This window comes from Solanum dulcamara, chromosome 5, assembly GCF_947179165.1.
Source record: "Solanum dulcamara chromosome 5, daSolDulc1.2, whole genome shotgun sequence".
In the NCBI taxonomy this organism is placed as follows: Eukaryota; Viridiplantae; Streptophyta; class Magnoliopsida; order Solanales; family Solanaceae; genus Solanum; species Solanum dulcamara.
The window spans coordinates 19,121,307-19,141,796 of NC_077241.1; the positions used below are offsets into that span (position 1 = coordinate 19,121,307).

General features: G+C 38.5%; 1 protein-coding gene across 2 annotated transcripts in view; it reads left to right on the forward strand.

Moving 5' to 3' along the window:
* The window catches only part of LOC129889076 (uncharacterized), a 52,464-nt gene extending 32,409 nt beyond the window's left edge, over nucleotides 1-20,055 (forward strand). For both annotated transcript variants that reach the window (XM_055964199.1, XM_055964200.1), the window contains exons 15-19: nucleotides 1,109-1,470; nucleotides 1,733-1,826; nucleotides 9,514-9,690; nucleotides 9,984-10,101; nucleotides 19,617-20,055. In XM_055964199.1, coding sequence (XP_055820174.1) covers nucleotides 1,109-1,470; nucleotides 1,733-1,826; nucleotides 9,514-9,690; nucleotides 9,984-10,082 — 732 coding nt within the window. In that variant the 3' untranslated portion in view covers nucleotides 10,083-10,101; nucleotides 19,617-20,055. The remainder of the gene's footprint in view (nucleotides 1-1,108; nucleotides 1,471-1,732; nucleotides 1,827-9,513; nucleotides 9,691-9,983; nucleotides 10,102-19,616) is intronic.
* Nucleotides 20,056-20,490: the final 435 nt, after the last annotated feature.

The following is a 20,490-nucleotide window of genomic DNA, read 5'->3' on the forward strand; positions in this document are numbered from 1 at the left end:
TGTTAAAAAAATGACACTTATGGCATGTTTAATTTTGCCCATTTGTGCGTGCAAGTCAGCCCCATATGGGCTTGATTTTATCAACTCTTGGGATTCATGTGGGGCCCTCCTTTGGGTTCTCATGTGGCCCTAATCTTCCTTGTACTTGGATCAAGAAATATATGTAATATTTAGCCCACTTCTTGTCATAATTTTTGGACACTTCTTCCTCTATAATCATCTTCTTGATTTTTCATTGAACCTATCAACTTTAATGGAGGCGTGCCACTGTGGATGCTATCAAAGGATGTTATTATTTATTCATCATCTGGTATATGATTTGGAGGACGGCTGCAACAGCGATGAGGGATCAGAGAAGGGGAGAGAAAGATGAGAGAGATTGAGGTTGTAGGTGTAGATAGAGAGAGGACTAGGAGTAAGTTAGGACACTGAGTAAAGAAAGAGTGAGAAACTGAGTCGCCATTTCTGCTGCAAACCATAGCTCTTTAAGGAGAAAATGGAATGGTGGGTCAAAGGGTTCTGTGGGGCTTGCACCAAGTAGTAAACAATCGCAAAATGAGGGGCTTTGGGTTTATCAATTTTGGCTGAAGTTCAGTTTGGTACTTCTTAAAGAAGTGATACTTTCATTAAATATGCAGAGCAAATAAAAATAAATAAAGAAAGAATTAGCTATATAAACACTTCTTTTTTACTAGTCGAGGCATCATTTTAAGCCCATTTTCTGATAAAAAGGTCCAAAAGCCAAGTTTATGGCCTTTGGTCACAAGAAAAACCTGAAAAGGATATGCTTTCTGCCCTTTCCGTTTGTAGAAAAGTCCAACCTGGAAAAGCCCAACTGAAACCTTAAACTGAATAACCGAACCAATTTAACCGAACCGAAACTTAAATAGACCGTTTTGGTTTGTACTTTTCCAAACTGAAAAATTGAAAAACTGAACCGGCTGAGTGCCAGCCCCTACAAATGCCTGTGCTTTGCATGTTGTATTACAAGAGGAATGGATAAATGTTTGAACCAATGTTATGATTTGTCAGTTGTATCAATAAATTTTGATTTATTCACTTACACAAAGGATGAAATTTTTTGTCCATTGGCGTATTCTAATTATAGGTCAATTTGGCACGAGAAACACTTAAAGGGCTGTTGGTCCATTGGTTAATCAAAAGAAGGCAGAAATTTGGATCTCAATTGTCAATCAATGGAGAAGTCCCATCTGGAAAAGATGTATCTACAAGGATTTTGACTACTTCTAGAGTGGAAGTAGACGGTAATGCTGATAATGATTCTGCTGTGTTCCCCCCGTTTGAATTTTCAGCAGCATCTCCTCCATCCATCATGACTGAGGGCTCTCAAAGTGGTCCTTGGAGGAAAAAGATCACTGACTTAGATGGAATTGAAGACGAGAAGGACATGCCTTGGTGGGTTATAGACTGCGTGATGAACAATCGTCTGCCTCCCAGGGAAAATACCAAGTAAATCTCCAAAGCTGCATATTCGTTTTCTTGACAATCCTTGAATATTGCATGTTTGAATTATATAGTAGTTAAGTTTTAAATCAAGTCTTTCAGGAGGCAGTTACAATCTCACTTTTTGAAGGAGCAATCTGTTGCTAATTTCCGTTATTTCTTCTAGTTTCTTGCTCCACATATGCTTAAAGCAGAGCTATTGACGTGTTCCTGCTGGCTGTGATAAATTACTTTTGATTTAACCCCTTTTTTATAAAATGGTTTGCAGATGTAGCTTTTATTTGCATCCATGTGAAGGTTCTACTGTCCAGATCCTTACGCAAGGCAAACTGAGTGCACCTCGCATATTAAGAATTCACAAAGTAAGCATCTTTAGTTTGACTTTGATAGTAGTGTAGAATCAATTTATTGTCCTGATGATAGTTGGGTCCTTGTTGGCTACTAATTACACTTCGTCTTATTGTCCATACTGTTGGGAAACTTACACGTTTCCTTTTCCTGGACACCTCCTACTGGAACACCACATATAATTTGCGAAAAACAACGCAAAATATACAGAAGAATATCTTAAGGAAATCACTATAATATATGCTCCGAGTTGCCCAAACTGATTTTTCAATTTTTATTGGGTACTGGACCTGTACCATGGTTATCCTTCGAGATGTAGATTCCATGGTTATCACCATTATTGGTGTAAAAAGATAGAAATAGATGAATTAGAACTAGTAGATTTGTTAGGATCTCTGTGAGTAGCTTCCTCCTACTCTCTTTTTGCTTCTTTTTGAAGGTCTCCAGCCTCTCCTTAATGCTGAGGAATACGACGTTATCAATTTCAAAACAAAAGATTCCATGTTGCTCTAGTTTAATGTCAAGTAAAATCCTGATAGTCTCAGTAGTCTTTGGAGATCTTAGTTAATATTTGATGATGCATCAGATAGCTAAATGAAAAGCAGAAAAAGACTATGGCTGCAAAGGCCATGATTCTTCAGTCAGTTAACTGAGGATTTACTATCTATGTGAATGAGTAGTTCTTATAGTACCATAAGTTGGTACAACTTAAAGTATGATGGGTTAATTATCCCGATAATATCAGGCGGTTGCCAAGTAATAGCTGATCTTCAGGAACGTGGTTAATATCTCCAATCTGGGGGAGTGTCATCAACTGGATAAGTGAAGTGATTTTTGATTTCTACTTGGATAGTTACGATTGTGAATTCACACAAATGTTTATGGCTTGTTTTAGACTACAAGTTTCAAAAATCTTTTTCTTTCTTAAAATCCATGCCCAGTCAAACAGTACCATATAAATTGGGATGGAGGGAGTGTCACTTATATCTCAATCCCAAGCTACTTAAGGTGTGCTATACTAAGTTGCTCGGACTCGGGTGTGAGTGTTCGAGACGGATGCGAATCCGAGAGTCGGATTCCGCAAAATCTAAATTTTAAGATTCGGAGATGCGAATCCAAGTATGGATACGGGTGCGTGGATTCGGCTAAAAACATTCAACATTATAAAAATATAGTTATAAAGATATTCTAAATTATCAAAAAAGTTGACATGCTACTAATTAATTTAAAAATTATCACTCATTTTATAAGAAAAAAATAGTGATAAATAGCATAACCTAAATATTTACATAAAATTTGATTTTTACGGTAAACATGGTACAATTTGTAATTAAAGTAATTTGTTTATCTCTTTCTCCTTCCAAGAAATGTTTCCTCACTTTCTTCTTCCAAGAAACCTTTTTCATTTCTCTCTAGTCTCTACTTCTTTTCCCAAGACAATTTATAATTAAAGTAATTTGTTTGTCTATTTCTTCTTCCAAGAAATCTGTCCTCTCTTTCTTCTTTCCTGAAACCTCTTTCACTCCTATATAGTCTCTACAACTTCTATTAGCTATTTATTTATCAGCTTCGCCGGAGAAAAAATTGTTCTTGACTCTGGTCAAAGTATCCGGATGGGGTTGACCGAATCTGAGACGCACCCCGCACCCACACTAGTGTCGTGTCGAGACAGGTTCGGCTGCAAAAATGAAGAGTCCGCGCAACATAGGTGCTATATGAGTCCTTTGTATCTATTCCACTAAATTGAGACTTTTCTTTCCCGTACTTAATGATTTATCTTTTTAAGACAACTAGGAATCCTCTAAAACTAGAGGTATCCGAAATGGTACTCTTGTTCCTAGACGAATGTGCAAGTATTTAAGCAGAATTAATAGACTCTTGGCAAACACCAGTGTAAGTGAAAAGCAAATAAGCTTTAATTCCTCTTAGTTGATATTGCTTATGTGGATTCTTTGCTTCAGTTGTGTTCTGTTTTTAGCCAAGTTCACATTTATTCCAATACAGATATCTTTTGTTACAATTTCTCTCCAACTGATTATAAGTGTACCTCATCCTATTTTAGCACCTTCAGTTGTTGTAATCTTGCACCTACAGAGCTGTACATATGATGTGTATGTAGGACCTTCCTTTCAATTTTCCTCTATGAGATACCATCTATCTGATGTGATTATTTCTAATCTTGGCTATTCCCGCATGAACGGACATCCTTCTTGACTTCATAAATATGATATTTCTTGTGGATCTGTGGTCTTTTGAGGTCCACCATTCACTCCTATATGACATTGCTAATTTCCCTACTATTTTGTAGAATTTGTGTCACCTTTTAGGTATATTCCTATTGCACTACAGTTCTCTATTTCAGCCATCTTATTTGAATGCTCTGTGTAATATCTTCCTCTATCATGTTATTCTCTTGCCACATTAAGCCTATTTTATATGAGCTGTTTACATTTAGACTCCACAATTCCATCAAATCTCACTTAACCTTCATTCTACTTTTGAGAGCTAAATGCAGTGTCAATATTTCGTTTGACTTTTACTCATTCTAAAATATTTGTTCTCTATATTGTTTCAGTATAACTATTAACTGTAGATTTGGGTACCTTAGTTTCATACTTATGAAAGGTCATCTGCAAATAGGATCCACTAAGAATCTCAATTTATGCATTATTGGGTAGCTTATCCATGACAATAGTTAAATAGCACGAGCTCAGGACTGATCCTTAGTGTAAACTCAGTCTTAAGAAATTCTATGTCCTTTCACTGTTCCCACACTTGTTACAGGTCTGTCCTTTTGTACATATCCTTTATCGTTGTTAGAATAGGATTGTATATAGTGTCCTACGTGGAGAAAGATTGTAATGTAGTGTGTATAAATAGAACTGAGTGTAATAATGTAGAATATGCATCTTAATAATATTTCCCGAGTCTTTATTTCTCACATGGTATCAAACCATTGGTGAGAAAATCCAGGAGAATACACTCAGTACCGTGCTTCAATATCTGGCCACTGCTAGGGCTGTTTTTGCATCGCTTGCTGTCCAGTGGGTCTTCTGCGAAATCCGATATCACCACAGGGTAGAGAACACTCCAGCGACAAAACTCCAAAAAAATGCACCGTCAGAATCGCCGTCATGCACCAACATGACCTTTTTCTCCGGTGACATGTCTGTTACACACGCCAGCAACGTGAGATCATTTTCGATCAGAATCTGATGTTGATATTTCTTCCCTCTGGTCTCTCCAAATTTTCGAGGGTGCTGTGATATTTTTCTAAAGATTCCGACTGCTAGAACCCTAATCTGGCGGACTCCAATCAGTTTTCTGGCAAACTTTTTTGACCTTCCTTTACCCCGGGCTTTACAAATTGCCTTGTTATATTTTCTCTTTGCTCTTTTGTACTCTTTTAAGACTTTTTGATCATTTTTCACTACTGGTAACTTCATATGACACTTTTTTTTTCTTTAGTAGCTCTTTGCATCTCCAGACCTGACGAGATTCTTGGGGAATTTTGGAAGAGTGCGAGATCGGTAGGTTTGGAGTGGTTGACTAGGTTATTTAATGTCATCTTTAAGACGGTAACGATGCCCAAAGAATGGAGGTCGAGCGTAATGACCCCTCTATACAAAAACAAGGGGGATATCCAAAGCTGCAACAACTATAGAGGTATCAAGCTTCTAAGCCATACTATGAAAGTGTGGGAAAGAGTGGTGGAGATGAGGGAGAGGAGAGGCGTGTCTATTTCAGAGAACCAGTTCGGATTTATGCCAGGACGCTCAACTACAGAAGCCATCCATCTTATGAGGAGACTGGTGGAGCAGTATAGGGAGAGGAAGAGGGACTTGCATATGGTATTCATCGACCTAGAAAAGGCTTACGATAAAGTTCCACGAGAAATACTATGGAGATGTTTGGAGGCTAAAGGTGTACTTGTGGCGTACATTAGGGTGATCAAGGATAGTAGGAGAAGACTCAGAGCATTTCCCAGTTGTGATGGGGTTGCATCAAGGATCAGCCTTTAGTCCGTTTTTATTTGCCTTGGTGATGGATGGATTGACGCGACAAATTCAAGGTGAGGTGCCATGCTGTATGCTTTTCGCGGACGACATAGTCTTGATCGATGAGACTCGTAGCGGAGTTAACGCTAAGCTAGAGGATTGGAGACATACCTTGGAGTCTAAAGGGTTTAAGCTGAGTAGGACCAAGACAGAGTACTTAGAGTGCAAGTTCAGTGAGACACCTCAGGAGGTTGGCGCGGAAGTTAGGCTTGGTGACTAGGCCATCCAAAAGAAAAGTAGTTTCAAGTACCTTGGGTCTATCATGCAAGGCAGCGGGGAGGTTGACGATGATGTCACACATCGTATTGGGGCAGGGTGGATGAAATGGAGGCTCGCTTCCGGTGTGCTATGTGACAAGAAGGTGCCACCACAACTTAAAGGCAAGTTCTACAAAGTGGTGGTTAGACCGGCTATGTTATATGGGGCGGAGTGTTGGACAGTTAAGGTCTCCCACGTTCAAAAGATGAAAGTAGCCGAGATGAGAATGCTGAGATGGATGTGTGGGCATATCAGGAGCAACAGGATTAGAAATGAGGCTATTCGGGACAAGGTAGGAGTGGCCTCGGTGGAAGACAAGATGCGGGAAATGCGATTGAGATGGTTTGGGCATGTGAAGAGGAGAGACACAGATGCCCCAGTGCGGAGGTGTGAGAGGTTGGCCATGGATGGTTTCAGAAGAGGTAGGGGTAGGCCGAAGAAATATTGGGGAGAGGTGATTAGACAGGACATGGCGCAGTTACAGCTTACCGAGGACATGACCTTAGATAAGAGGGTGTGGAGGACCCATATTAGGGTAGAAGGTTAGTACATAGTCTCGTTATTCTTCCGTATTAGTAGGTGCATTAGCGCACTATAATTTCTTGTGCTCTGACTTCTGTTATTATCTCTCTATTTCTTTTTGTATTCTGATTACTCTATTTAATCTGTGTCGCTTTCGTTATTTGCGTTATTCATTATTTGTTTTTTCATATTGCTTTGAACTTCTTAGCCTTATCTGACCTCTTTTTATGCTTCTTTTGAGCCAAGGGTCTCTCGGAAACAGCCGTCCTACCTTGGTAGGAGTAAGGTCTGCGTACACTTTACCCTCCCCAGACTCCACGTTGTGGATTTCACTGGGTTGTTGTTGTTGTTGTAGCTCTTTGCATCTCCTCATTCTACCACCTCGGTTCTATGGTTGAGGTCCTATGCTTTTAGGCACAACTAAAAATTTCACTTGCTACTTTGTCAATATAACTTGCCATTTCATAAGATATCAAAATTAGCTTCTAAATCCATGCTCCTTCCTTTACCTTAAATGTTAATCCCCTCTATCCCATTTTATGTGACACCATTTGACTAGGCACACAGTTGAAGAAAGAAAGGGAGACTTGAAATTTGTGGTCTAAAACAAACCTTAGATATTTGTATAGCTATAAATCATTTCATTAAGCGTAATGGGGAGTTTTAAAGTTCAAGTAATTTCTAATTATAGAAAGGTGACATTCTTTTTGGGACAAACTAAAAAAAGAAAAGTGTGCCACATAAATTGGGACGGAAGGAGTATTTGATTTGTGCCTTCTTGTGTTCAGTGTCTAGTGTACACCAAATTCTTGTTGCATATAGTTCCTTTTCTCTTTCTCTTTCGCTTCACATCCAGGAAGATCGTTGTATGTTAAGAGTGTGTAGGGCTTCTAATATGACCTTGCAGTCCACTGAATAACTCACATGAAGATGAGACTACAGATGATCTGGTCCCGCTATAAGATGCAGCTGAACAATTAAATAGTGAACATTAGTGCACTTCTTTGTGTGCATTATGATAAAGTAGGACGCCAACCAAAGATGATAATAATTATAACGTGACCGATAAAAGACACTGCACCAATTTGATCTTGATGAGGGATCTGGCATATTCACAGAGCCTTTTGGACTATGAATTTTCCTACTTTGGGAACAACATTATTTGTATTGCTCCAATATTAACTGTCATACAAATGAGCCCACTTCAATCTATTCCATTCTTTATATTGGACTCAGTAATAAGAATTTTTTTTTAAGAGAGTGTTTCAGTTATTCATATGAAGCCTTAACTGCTCAGGAGTGGAAGGAAATTTGAGCTTTCTTCAGATTTGGAAACACTAAAACACCATGATTTAGTTCTTGAATGATGATAGGTGAGTATGGAAGCCAGAACCAGAGCCATAGCTAGGGTTGAACCAGAAGGAAGGAGCTTAGTTATTGATTAGGTAAGGTATTTTATTAATAGTACCAAGGAGGTACTACAGTGGTATTAAAGAGAAGTTCAGATCATCTCAACACTTGCAACATCTAGGCTTCCAAAAATCCAAAAGAGAAGTTGGATAGTCCAGCGTATTGCTCCTACACCATGTATAAACAAATTGAAGGCCTCTATAATTTACAAAAGGTGGAGGTTGTTTCTTTCCTTCAACACACCTATTATTTCATTCCAACTGTATGCACATGATGCATAATGGGATACTTCGCCAGATTTGCTTCTTCCCTTTTCCGATCCTCTGTCCTTGCCAGCAAATTAGTAACTTCTCCCATCTTGTGGCATCACCCATGTGACTCCAAAACTATTCAAGAAAAGAAACCAAAGCTGCCAAGAAAAATTGCAATGAAGAACATGGTTCTTGGTTTCCAAGGGAAGGAGCATGGTTAAGTTAATAAGATAAGGAGTGTGATAACGAACTTCAGGAGTTGGAATATTATCCGTATTTTTGTTCCATTTCAGGCTTTCAACACATTTTCAATGAAATAACTATGTAATTTTGATTTATTTCATGCACCACAGAAATAATTTGTCCTAGGGATCCTTTCTTTAATGTTATTATACCATTAAAAGATTTCACATTACCCAAATAAAGTCATTTAACAGACACTAGCCATATCTCCATATCTAGTTTCAAATGGATAACAAATCTAACATCTCGATTAGGTTCATACCTGACAATCTCAGTCAAGTCTGTGTAACATAACAGGAGACATTCACCAATTGGAAGATGAGGACAGAAAATGATGTTAAAGAATGATAATAATTGCATCCAAGGATGTGGCCCAATGGTTAATGAAGTGGTTTAGATTTACTCAACTGTTCTATTTTCTATTCAAAACAAAGAAAGGATAAAATAGAAGTTTGTGCAAAATCTTGGGGACCAAAGTTCAAATCCCGATATTGACAAAAAACACAATGTGATTTCTTCACATCTATTTAACCCTTGTTGGTATGGACACCACCATTATTGGAAAAAAGAAAATAGAATAGATAATATTCAAGTTAGGTGCATTGCCAATTCAAAATTGTAGAAGTGAAGGAATATGACCACCCAACTTTGACATTATACCTCCAGCATATAAATACTCACACATTTGAAGAAAGAGAGATAGAGAGAGGTGCAATCCTTGAATCAAGGTAGTATTCATTGACCATTTGTGAGATACAGATACAACTTTCAAATTTTGGGCTCAAATGGAAAGCAAGCGAGTTATGTCTGCTCAAGTTAAAAGAGCTCCAAAAAGTTTCATTGGTTCAGCTTTTCTTTGATCCTATAATCACCCAGAAGTATCTTTTCCTGGTAATTAATTTACACTTACCGAGGATAAACAATGAATGTCTCAAAATGGTACTGTTTTTCTTCTCCAGGTTATCAATTATGCCATAGAAAAGCTGGTTCTTGATAAGCCTTTGGATAGCATAAACTCGGATGGGGCTTTTGCTCCTGGTATGCATCGAGCTACTGGAGTAGATGATTCATCCCGGACTGGGCCGAAGCCTTGGCAAAAGCTTAAGCCATCTATAGTGATCCTGTGCAATAACCAGGCAAGTTCAGGGTTCTGTTTCTGGGTTTGAGATGCTTCACATATTAAGATTTTAGTAGCATGCACTGTTGTAATTTTCTTCTTCATCTTTATACTCTAGATCGGAGATTCTTAAATTTGAACTTTTAGCAATATATCCTGTTACATCATACGGATTCTCAAAAAAAAAAATATTGACTTTGCCAAATCAATCTTTGTATATGTTGACTTCAAACACAATTGCCCAAGTGGGGATATGTTCCGGGTTCTTCTCACAGTGCTTTTTGGTTAAATGAAATTTTATTACCTTACCAGGTTTTATCCCCTGAAATGAGCTTGGCAACTGTACGGGCCTATATATGGAAGAAACCTGAAGATCTTGTACTTAATTACCGTCTGTTGCAGAGCAAGTGACAGGAATGAAAGTTATAAGGTACATTTTTTGTTTGTTTTGAAATCTTCTGTATTTTTCATCTTTCCCTTTGTTCACTATTTCATCCATTTTGAGCTAGTCCTTTTCATGAGAGAATATTGAGAGAGTGCCTGAAGACTAATGTCTTATGCCCATATCCTTTTATACATACTTTACAGTATACATGATACCTCTACTCAATGTGAGACATTAAGGCCTCATTTGTTTACATTAAGATTTAAGCACTTATTTGGTTTGAATATGTCTTAATCATTAAAATCTTAGAACAATTTTTTGTATAGATAATTTTCACCACCACTCTTTCCACAATCATCAGCCACCACCTCTACCATCACAACCACCACCACCATTGTCAATCACTATTACCGTTGCTAACCACCAGCTACCACCACCGCTGCCAACCACTACTGCTAGTTGCTACTAAACCTCCATCTATAATTATATCCATTGCCGCCGCCACCACTATCAGTCACTACCACCACACTGTGGTCAATTCCTACTACCAATTACTTCCATCATCACAACGAGAATCGCCATCAACTACCACACATTCTTTAGCCACCACCATCAACACCGTCAATTGCTTACATCAACCAACTTGACCATCACAACCACCACCACCACTGTCAACCGCCACCATCACGCCAGTCACTACAGCACCAACCACATCCACCCTCACAACTATCATCACCATCATTACTTCCAACTAACACCAATCATTGCCATCACCACTAGTCCACTACTACAACCCCTCTCCGTCGTCAGTAGCAAACATAAATATTTCATTTTTTAATCAAATAATGATTTCATTTTATTAAATTTATATTTTTTCTAATGTTCAATTAATTGTTTATTTGAATTGTATATTTATTATGTTACAAATATTAAAGTTATGCACATTTCAGATGTTGAAAAATAAACAGTCTTAATCATTCAGTATTCAAATTTAGAGACATCTTAATCATCATATGTGCATTCAGATTTAGACGTCTTAGTCTTAATGAAAACAAACGAGGACTAATACTATATTACGTCAAGTATAACTTTTTACAATTAACCATTTTCAACTATCTAATCCTCTAGTTGTGCTTGTATGTACCAAGCTTGTTGTATGCAACTACTTTTTTCACTTAATGAGATTGTCTTCTTAAATATATTTATCGCTATCAAAGTGACAATCAATTTCTATATGCTTGTTTCTCTCATTCAACACTATATTTGATGCAATATGAAGTGCAAGTTGATATTGTCACTAGTGTTAAATGCATTTGGTTAATCTTTCAAGTCTTTTGAATTCTTTTATTGGTTGCTTGATCCATATGAGTTAACAAGTTTCCACTGTCGTGGCTGGATATTCAGCATTTGCAGTTGAGCTTATAACCCCTTTCTATTTCTTGTTTTCCAAGAATCCAGACTACCTCCAACTAGAATGCTTTTTCTTGAATTAGAACGTCTATTAGAAGGAAACCTAACCCTATCTGCATCCATTTGTCTAATTCTTCTTGTCCTCAAACCGTGTAAAATAATACTCTCTTCAGCATATTTTAAATATTAAAAGGATTTGAACCAGTACGTCCGAAAGACCACCGAAAAGACTATCATATCGAGTAACTGTGAGATAGTTCAACTTTTCAACCAACCTCTTTAATCTCCTAGGATCATTCAATGTGTCCCCTAACCATTACTTTGACATTCAAATTTATAAGTGTAAACGAGTCCACAGTGATCATTTATGTCTCTCCAGGAATGTCAAGAGTGATCATTTATGTCTCTCCAGGAATGTCAAGAGCATACTAACACGTTGTGAGATAACAATATCTAAATGAGACTAGGCGACCTCCACGCCTGGAAAATACCGCGCTGTCTTGGTCCTTGGTCTAGAATTGCTGAGGAGATATTATTAAACTTCAAATACTCGTTTTTTCAACTTCAACCAAATATTGTCCAACAGGCAGTAATCAGCTTTCAATCATACCAAGCTCTTGAATAACCATGCTAAACTTACCAGATCATGCTGGAGAAGACTACTTCAGACCATATACAAATCAACCTAAACCAACATACAAGAGTACTAAACTTCCCCGAGTGAAAAAACATAGTGTTGGTTCATCCTCAATATGCTTGCGAATAAATGAATTCTTGATATCAACTTGTGAAAAAGTCAATGGCGAACAACATCCATGGGGAAAAAGAATCTTAAGGAAGCAATTTTTACCATGGGATAGAATGTATCAATAGAATGTAAAACATACATTTCCCATCATAGTGTCACGATCCAAATCCGATTGTGATGACACTCGTCTCAACCCACCAAGACAAGTCAGTCTAAAACCCAACGAAAAGTAAATGAAATGAAATGAAATTTAACTTAATCCAAAAAAAAACAGGTACATAATCTCAAAAATCCCCCAAGATTAGTTGTCACGTGTACAAGCCTCTAGACAATATATAGAATGTGAACAGAAATACAAGTCTCAATGTCTTTGTCTCAAAACAGGACTAAAACATATATTAAGAGTAGAGGTGTCTGCCAAAGTGATGTAACAACTACCTCAATCACTCTAGATAGTAGCCTCGGAGATGGATGGAAAGAAGGAGATATCACACAGATTCGGGCTCACAACCTACACAAGTGTAGAAGCAAGGGGTGAGTACCAGCAACACAATACCCAGCAAGCGCACAACTAAACTTAAGAAAAGCTATATAGAACTCAAATACTCCTGCCATACCAACCAAACCTTCGTAACTACAACCGCACGCAAACCAGCCCAATCTAGCAATTTATATTACAAGTAGCACATATATTACAACAGTTCTCAATACTTCAATTAACTCAGTCAAGTGTCAAGGTTTATCAGTCACAAGGATATCACAGGGCTAAATACTAATTCAAGACAATTAATGAAATGCAATACAATGCAATGTTGTGTCAAATAATATGATGCATGGCTGTCCTACCGGTACACATCCGTTGAATCTTAGTCCGGAATTCATGAGGGACATATCTGTCGTTCTCGTTATTTGCTTTCTCATATATGCCTTATCTAACCTCTTTTATGCTTTTATTGAGCCGATGATTTTTAGAAAACAGTCATCCTACCGTGGTAGGAGTCAAGTCTGCGTACACTTTACCCTCCCCAGACCCCACGTTGTAGGATTTCACTGGGTTGTTGTTGTATATATGTCCATGTAACCTGTCATGGAGCGTGTGGCCCGACCCCTCATATAATACCTTCCACGGAGCGTGTGGCCTGACCCCTATTTCTCATAATAACTACCACGGAGCGCGTGGCCCGTCCCATATTTCTCATTGTTATCACATGTATTTCATTTCAGCTGTGCTATAGAACCAGTACAATATAGGCATGAGCACACATATAGCAATGTACAATGATAATCGTAACAACTCAAGAGTCATATCAATATAGTCAAGGCACGCTATCTCAGATAGTGCACACAAACCCTATATGCTTTCCTACTAAATTCGACGTTCCGAACTCAATGAAACCATCAAAATTCGAATTTGAGGTCTCCTTGACCCGGAATCTGAAAAGTCGCAACTAAATTAGCTTTAAGCTTCAAAATACCAAAACGAGCTCGGGACCTCCAAAAATTCAATCAAGGCCACCCCTAGACCTAAAATTATCTTCCGAATCCAACAGAGCCGTCGGAATTTCATTTCGAGTATCGAAACTCCGAATGTTGACCAAAGTCAAACCTTGACCTAAAATTCTTCAAACTTTCAACTTAAGACCTCAAATCCACATTACAACTCCAAATCTAATTCTTTCAACTCTCCTAGACCAAATTCCACATTTCGAAGCTGATGGAATCATGTAATTCCGTTCCGAGACTCGTAGCTCCGATCGGTACCAAAAACCACTTTTGAACACTTTAAGCCTTTAAAAATTCAAAAACTCCCAAAACCCAAAATTTTCAACGAATTTCCAAAACCTATGCTAAAAGCTGGTCAGAAATGACCCGGGGCAACTATCGAGAAGGGTAAAACGGTCATTTTGCAAAAACTTTCAAAAATGACCTTCAGGGTCATTACACAGCTTGTTATTAGCGCTAATCTGAAAGAGCTACTCCTGTAGATTCAAGAAAGGAATAGACAAGATTGACATGAAAGATATGGTGATGTAAAACAATGATCACTCTCAAGCAGGTATATATGTGATGATGATTATGAGAAGAACAAATACCTTTACAAACGGTCACTAGAAAGCTATTTGTGGAGACAAATTCGAAACCTGCGAAGGATCTGTTGCAGGGCATGGATCATATGACCCTTGTGTGGGATAATGGTGGCTGTAATAAGTCAAAAGCAGTGATGCTGTGGGAGGAGATGTAACCAGGTACTTATCAGGACTGCATTGCTGGTACAAATAAAATAACAAAGATGTCAAGATGGTTTGAAAAAGGTGCAAGATGAGACTGCTTTATGAAAAGTGTGGCACCGACTGACCAAAGGTATCGACGAAGATCAAGTGCATAACAACAATATTCCTTTTAAACTTGAGAGTAATCATAAACTACACACTTGAAATCATGAGGATCTAGTTTGTCTTGCCCAGGTGTCAAGTTCTAACAAAAGAAGTGTTCCCAAAAAATACATGGAAGAAGGGAGTATAGAGGTTAATATGGAAATAAAACGATGTTAGTCAAGAGGTGGCACAGTGGGAGGAGATGTAGGAAAGGTACTAATAATAGCTTTACTGGTGGTCGAGTAAAAAATAGAGATGTCAAGACGGTCAGAAGAAGTTGTAAGATAAGATAGTTCTGAAAAGTGTCATTGGACGACTAAAGGTATCAACGAAGATCAAGCGAGTGGTAACAATATCCCTTCTAAGCTCGAGAATAATTAGAAAACACACTTGTGAGCATGAGGGTCTAGTTTATCTCGAAGATGTCAGGTTATAACAAATCAAATTCTATCAAAGACACGAGGAACAACTGAACATATAGGTGAATGGGGAAATAAGACTGAACAGGGGACCTGGTCCTGCAAAAAGAAGCACATATGTCAAATAATATGCCATGAGATGTTCCTATTCTTTTGGATATACTTAGTTTATGTCACGACCCAACCCCGTAGGCCGCGACTGGGGTTCGACCTAGACCCCTGTATACCTGTCTATCAGCTGTGGTCAAGTCAAACTATAGACAATGTAATACCATGCATCAGAACCCTAATGGGTTATAACATTTTCATAAACCTGTAGCCTCTTTCATTTGTATCACATCGTGAAAGGGCACGCAATCCGACAAGGCTGTCATAACATAATAACACGTACCATATATCATGTAGACCTAGCTGAACCAAACTGACATACACAACCCACATATACATGTCTGCAAACCTCTAAAAATATTAACGACAACACATGGCGGGACAGGGCCCCTGTCGTACCCATGCGTAAACAAAAGCAATTATATACATCAGCAGTCAGTACCAAAAACTAGGCTCCGATACAATGGAGCCTCTTCCAGCTGAGCTGAGTGGAATCCTAAGCTGACGGACTCCCAAAACCTATATCTGTACCTGCGGGCATGAAACGCAGCCCCCCGAAGAAAGGGGGTCATTACGACATATGTATTGAGTATGTAAAACATAACATAGTACAACTGGAATCATATCTGAAATAGAGAAGCAGGGGACAATATCACATAAGAAACCTCTGTACCTGTACCCCGTGAATCATAAAAGCATGCATGCTCAAATCATACAATATAGCCGGCCCTTTCAGGAACCCGGTGAATCATATATCTGTAGGACCATCATAGGGCCCAGCGCCGTCACCACCTTATCACATCACATCATCATATATATACATACGTACCCGGCCCTCTAGTGAGGGGCTCGGTGAGTTATTCATGTCATTGCATTATCATGTCTTCATATAGCGTACCCAGCCCTATAGTGAGGGACTCGGTGGACAATGCAGTGAACTGTGCACGATTACATACTCGGCCTGGGACTCGGTGAAAGAAGTGTTACAGTATACACGAGTAGAGTAGTGAGTAACTATATGCAATTTAAATCATTATCGGAGACTCGACCGTATAAGAAAATTAAGCTATCGTCTAAGAACCCGAGTAGTAGTGAAGTCCTCTCAAATGCCCTCTAAATGCCATTAGGGTCTATATCACTTAGAATCTCGGGGACCCTAGACATGTATTAAAGTAAGGCCAAATCGCTTATGGAACCAGAATCACTTGTTATCATATAGTCTTTAAGATTTGGAGCCTGTACATTTGTTACCTCTTTAACATATAGAAGTTTCAAGGAAAATAGTTCCACTACCATAAGAGTTCGATATCCAGAAGTAAATAGGAGATGCTTAAGAAATGGAATTACCCCAAAGATTGTATCATGTTCTACTTATGTCTAAGACATGCCAAAAGAAGAAAGAGGGTCAACTTTACATAGTCTGTACTTTCCTTCATGTGGTCATCGTGTACATATTTCGTACCCGGCCCATCATGGGGCTCGGTGAACAACCATGGCAGCATAACCTCATTTTCATGCCAAATACATATCAAGAGAAGGGAAATATAGCTTCCCATACACTACTTTTTAACACGTAGAAGCCTTGAAAGGCAATACTCAATTCTTGCAGGGGTTCCTATATCAAGTAGTGGATAGGGATTATGAGGCGTACTTGGAGTTCTGGGGATGGAATTATCCCCACATTTCACATACAACCCACTTAAGGTTAAGACATGCCAAAAGGAAAGAGAGATAGCTTTACATACCTCTTACGGGTTACTCTTTGTCACGTTCGCCTCGTCGTCCTTTGAACCTATTCAACATGGGAGCAATACGAATATCAACCACCCTTGACTTTCCAGCATCTTAAGTTGCATACGAGTATTCATAGAACTCATTTCCTCGCTCGTCTTCTCGATCTGTTCTTTAGTTAGTTAAGGAGTTAACGGAAATCGGACAACACCTCCCCTATAACATCCCCTATCCGGATTTCCAACTACACTCCTAATTACTACAACCAACCAACAACAACAACCTGCAGCAATTCACATCAACATTTCATAATACAAACTCCAACCGATTCGCTCAAAACTACGGTACCCAAAATAGGGTTTCTAGTCTCTATTTTGTAAAACATTTAACCATACGAAACGGAGGATCGTGTGGCTGCAACCAGCAGCACCTATACCTCTTTTAGAGTACTTTTCAGCCCTGCAACACACCACCACACCACCTACATCCGCAGCACCACAAGCACAACACCCTACTCGATTTCAATTTAACTATAACGACTTCAATTTAGATTGTTTCTAACGTCAAGCATCTTTATGAAATTTTCATATTTCCAGCCACATACAAGACGTGTAATACACTCCATAACAACACCATAAACTCCAAATTGAGAGGAAAGACCTTTCCTTACCCGAAATTGGCCAAAACTCGCCAAAACCCGCCTCGGAAATCTCTTGATGTGCTGAAACGAAGTGGACTGTTTGTGTCACTTCTTCGCTGCCCCAAATAGTGATTTTATGCTATTAAACACCGTTATGTAACCGTGGGATACCTTAAATAATTAATTCATGAAACGAAAGTTGGAGGCTTACCTTTTTGGGACCAAACCCGTAGCCTTCCTCTTCTTGCTCCTAACGTTTTTCTCTCAACTTTCTCTGATTTTTCTAAGTGTAAAGCTGAAGAAATGACTCCTTAGTCATCATAAGGTACCTATATACACCTCCACGTGATCGAGGAACACCTTAGATAATTAATTCACGGAGAAAAATTGGAATTCACCTTTGAAGGGAGCAATCCGTAGCTATGCTCCCTTATTCTCCAAGTTCTTCATATTTTTGTCTAAGTATGAACAAAAGAATGACTTTTAGTCATTATAAGGTGCATGTATACACCTCCTTGGGAGGTGACATGTGTCATCCCCATAGGGTGACACGTGTCTAGCCCCTATTGGGCCACGTATCCATGCCATGCCTCCTAGGAAGCCGCGTGTCGCCTTCTTCTCCTTTTCGAGGGTTCGTAATCTCGTCTTATTTTAAGAACCTGTGTAATCCTTGTTACGTAAGCTTGGTATGTACTCAAGTAGCTTAAGTATGTAAGACTTCTAAGTTAGTAGCTTATGTAGGTAAGTCGAGTCCTACGACTCATTACTTGGCCTCCAACTCCTTCCAACTTCTCATGACCCTATTTCCAACCTTCCCTACTATGGGGTATCACATTCTTCCTTCCTCAGAGGTATTTGATGTGTGTGGAGAGTAGGGGTCACATGGCCATTTTCAAGAAGGTTAGGAACACGTTTCCAGGTACAAAAGTGCGGGGTATAACAGTTTAACATTAACTTTTTGTCGACTTACATCAATAATATACTCCTCATTACCTTTCAATAAAAAAAAATGCTATGAAGATTGCATCCCTCCAATGTCGTGCGGAACATGTGATTATATAAGTTAGGAGTTCAGTCAGTTGTGTGTTAGTATGTAACAAACGAAAAGGCTAATACTAAATGCTGGTATTTACTCCAAATCCTAGTTCCCAAGAAGTGTTGTGCCATTGTTCCTCTACATGTCATGGACATGCTCTATTGGAATCTTCTCATCCACTTCTTATAAGCCTGACCTCCAGCTTACCAACTCACAATTGTCTGTGACTCTGTTTGGCTTGTGAGGTTGTGTTGTATCGAGGTAGAAGTTGGAAAAATTCTCCATTCCTTGAAACTGGATTGCTACATGCATCCCAGCTGCCGCTCAAATTAAAAGAAAAGAGAAGAAAAAATAGAAAAAGCCAGCCTTTTGTGACTTTGAATGGCATCTACCGTCTTATTCTATCCACTTGGCCCCTTAGTGTTGTGCTTATTGGCTATTAGATTAGTTTTATTAGGTAACCCTTGCTTCAACTGGCATTAGTGTATTCATCTTTCTCTTTATTTGATTCTAGGCCAAACCTGAATCCTAGCCTGAAAGTGCACACTTTGATTCTTACAAATCAGTTCTGTTGGTTCCTTGGTTTCGATAATTTGGTGCTTCATTGTCAATTGGAAATGTTGGATTCTTGAGTAAGTCAGGTTCCATAAATCTGTAGCCAGAAAAATAAATTGTTGGACAACCTGAGAGTGGACAGCTAATGTGTTCCACTTATTGAACAAGGTTCTATGGTCGGTCCGTGACCCCTGGATGCCGAAGGCGTCCTTGGGGTGATCTCGTAGTTGTCAACTAAGTATCGTAAGTAAATTGCTCCATGGATTCAATAAATCTAAGCAAATTAAAGTAAATTGTAGTTTTGTTTTCCACTTCTGTTTTCCACTTCAATAAAAAATAAATAGAAATAAGAATTAATTCATGCCGTTATCTGATTAAACAGCAAAGGCTAACATAGGTTTTGAAGTGTAGTCAACATCATATGTTTTTCTACTACATGATATATGAGAACATTTTTCTTAAGACTTGTGGAAAACCATTAATATTAGATGGATAATTTTATTTTAGAATATGACGGCTTCCCTCCTGTTTCCTGCAGGTTCGGAGTGGCTTGAGGTAATGGAGCTCTGTCCATACAGAATACTTCTGAGGGTAAGCAATCTGCTGCAGTGCTTGCTGCTGGCGTTATTTATTGTTTGTACATCCGGGAACCAGATGGTTGGATTCATTTGCAAAATTTTAACGACAATCCAATTTTACCATTTTCCCATTGAATGATGGTAAATGATTTTGTCGAATCCATTAGAAGAAATGGAAGGTTTGCATGGCTAGTAGGTCGATGCAATGTTTATATAAAGCTGAGTTTGCATGTGGTATAGGTTTTCAGTTTGGAGGGGACAGGAAATGACATTAGAAGATTTTTTTTCAAGGTTTGTAGATTTGTATCTGAAAGAAAGTTTGTTCTGGTAGTCTTGCATGAACCACAATGTAGGAACGTGAATAATTTATTTGGAAATAAAATGTTCTTTCCGGCCAAAGTAATATACGTATTTCATCTCATTGGTGTTTCATCTGTATTGTCAATCAACTCTTTTATCAGTAGTCTAATTTGTTTGGTTTGCGGCCGAGCAGTTATAAGCCGAATGATTTTCATACAAAACTAATGAAACAGTAACAAGAAGAAAGGCAATGCATGCGAGAAAATAAGCTGAGTAACTAAGGGGTCGTTTGGTGTAAAGGATGACACTAAATAATTTCGGAAATTAAATTATAGTGATATTTAAGTTGGTATTTGGCTGACAAGTTTGGGATAATTTATTTCGGAATTAATAAATAGTACGGAATAAGTTATTCCTCCTTTTGGGTGGTATACTAGTTTTGGGATAACTTATCTCGGAATAAAATAGGTAAATGATAAATATATCTCTTTAAATGTTTTTTTATACTATCTTACTTTTCACATTCATATATAT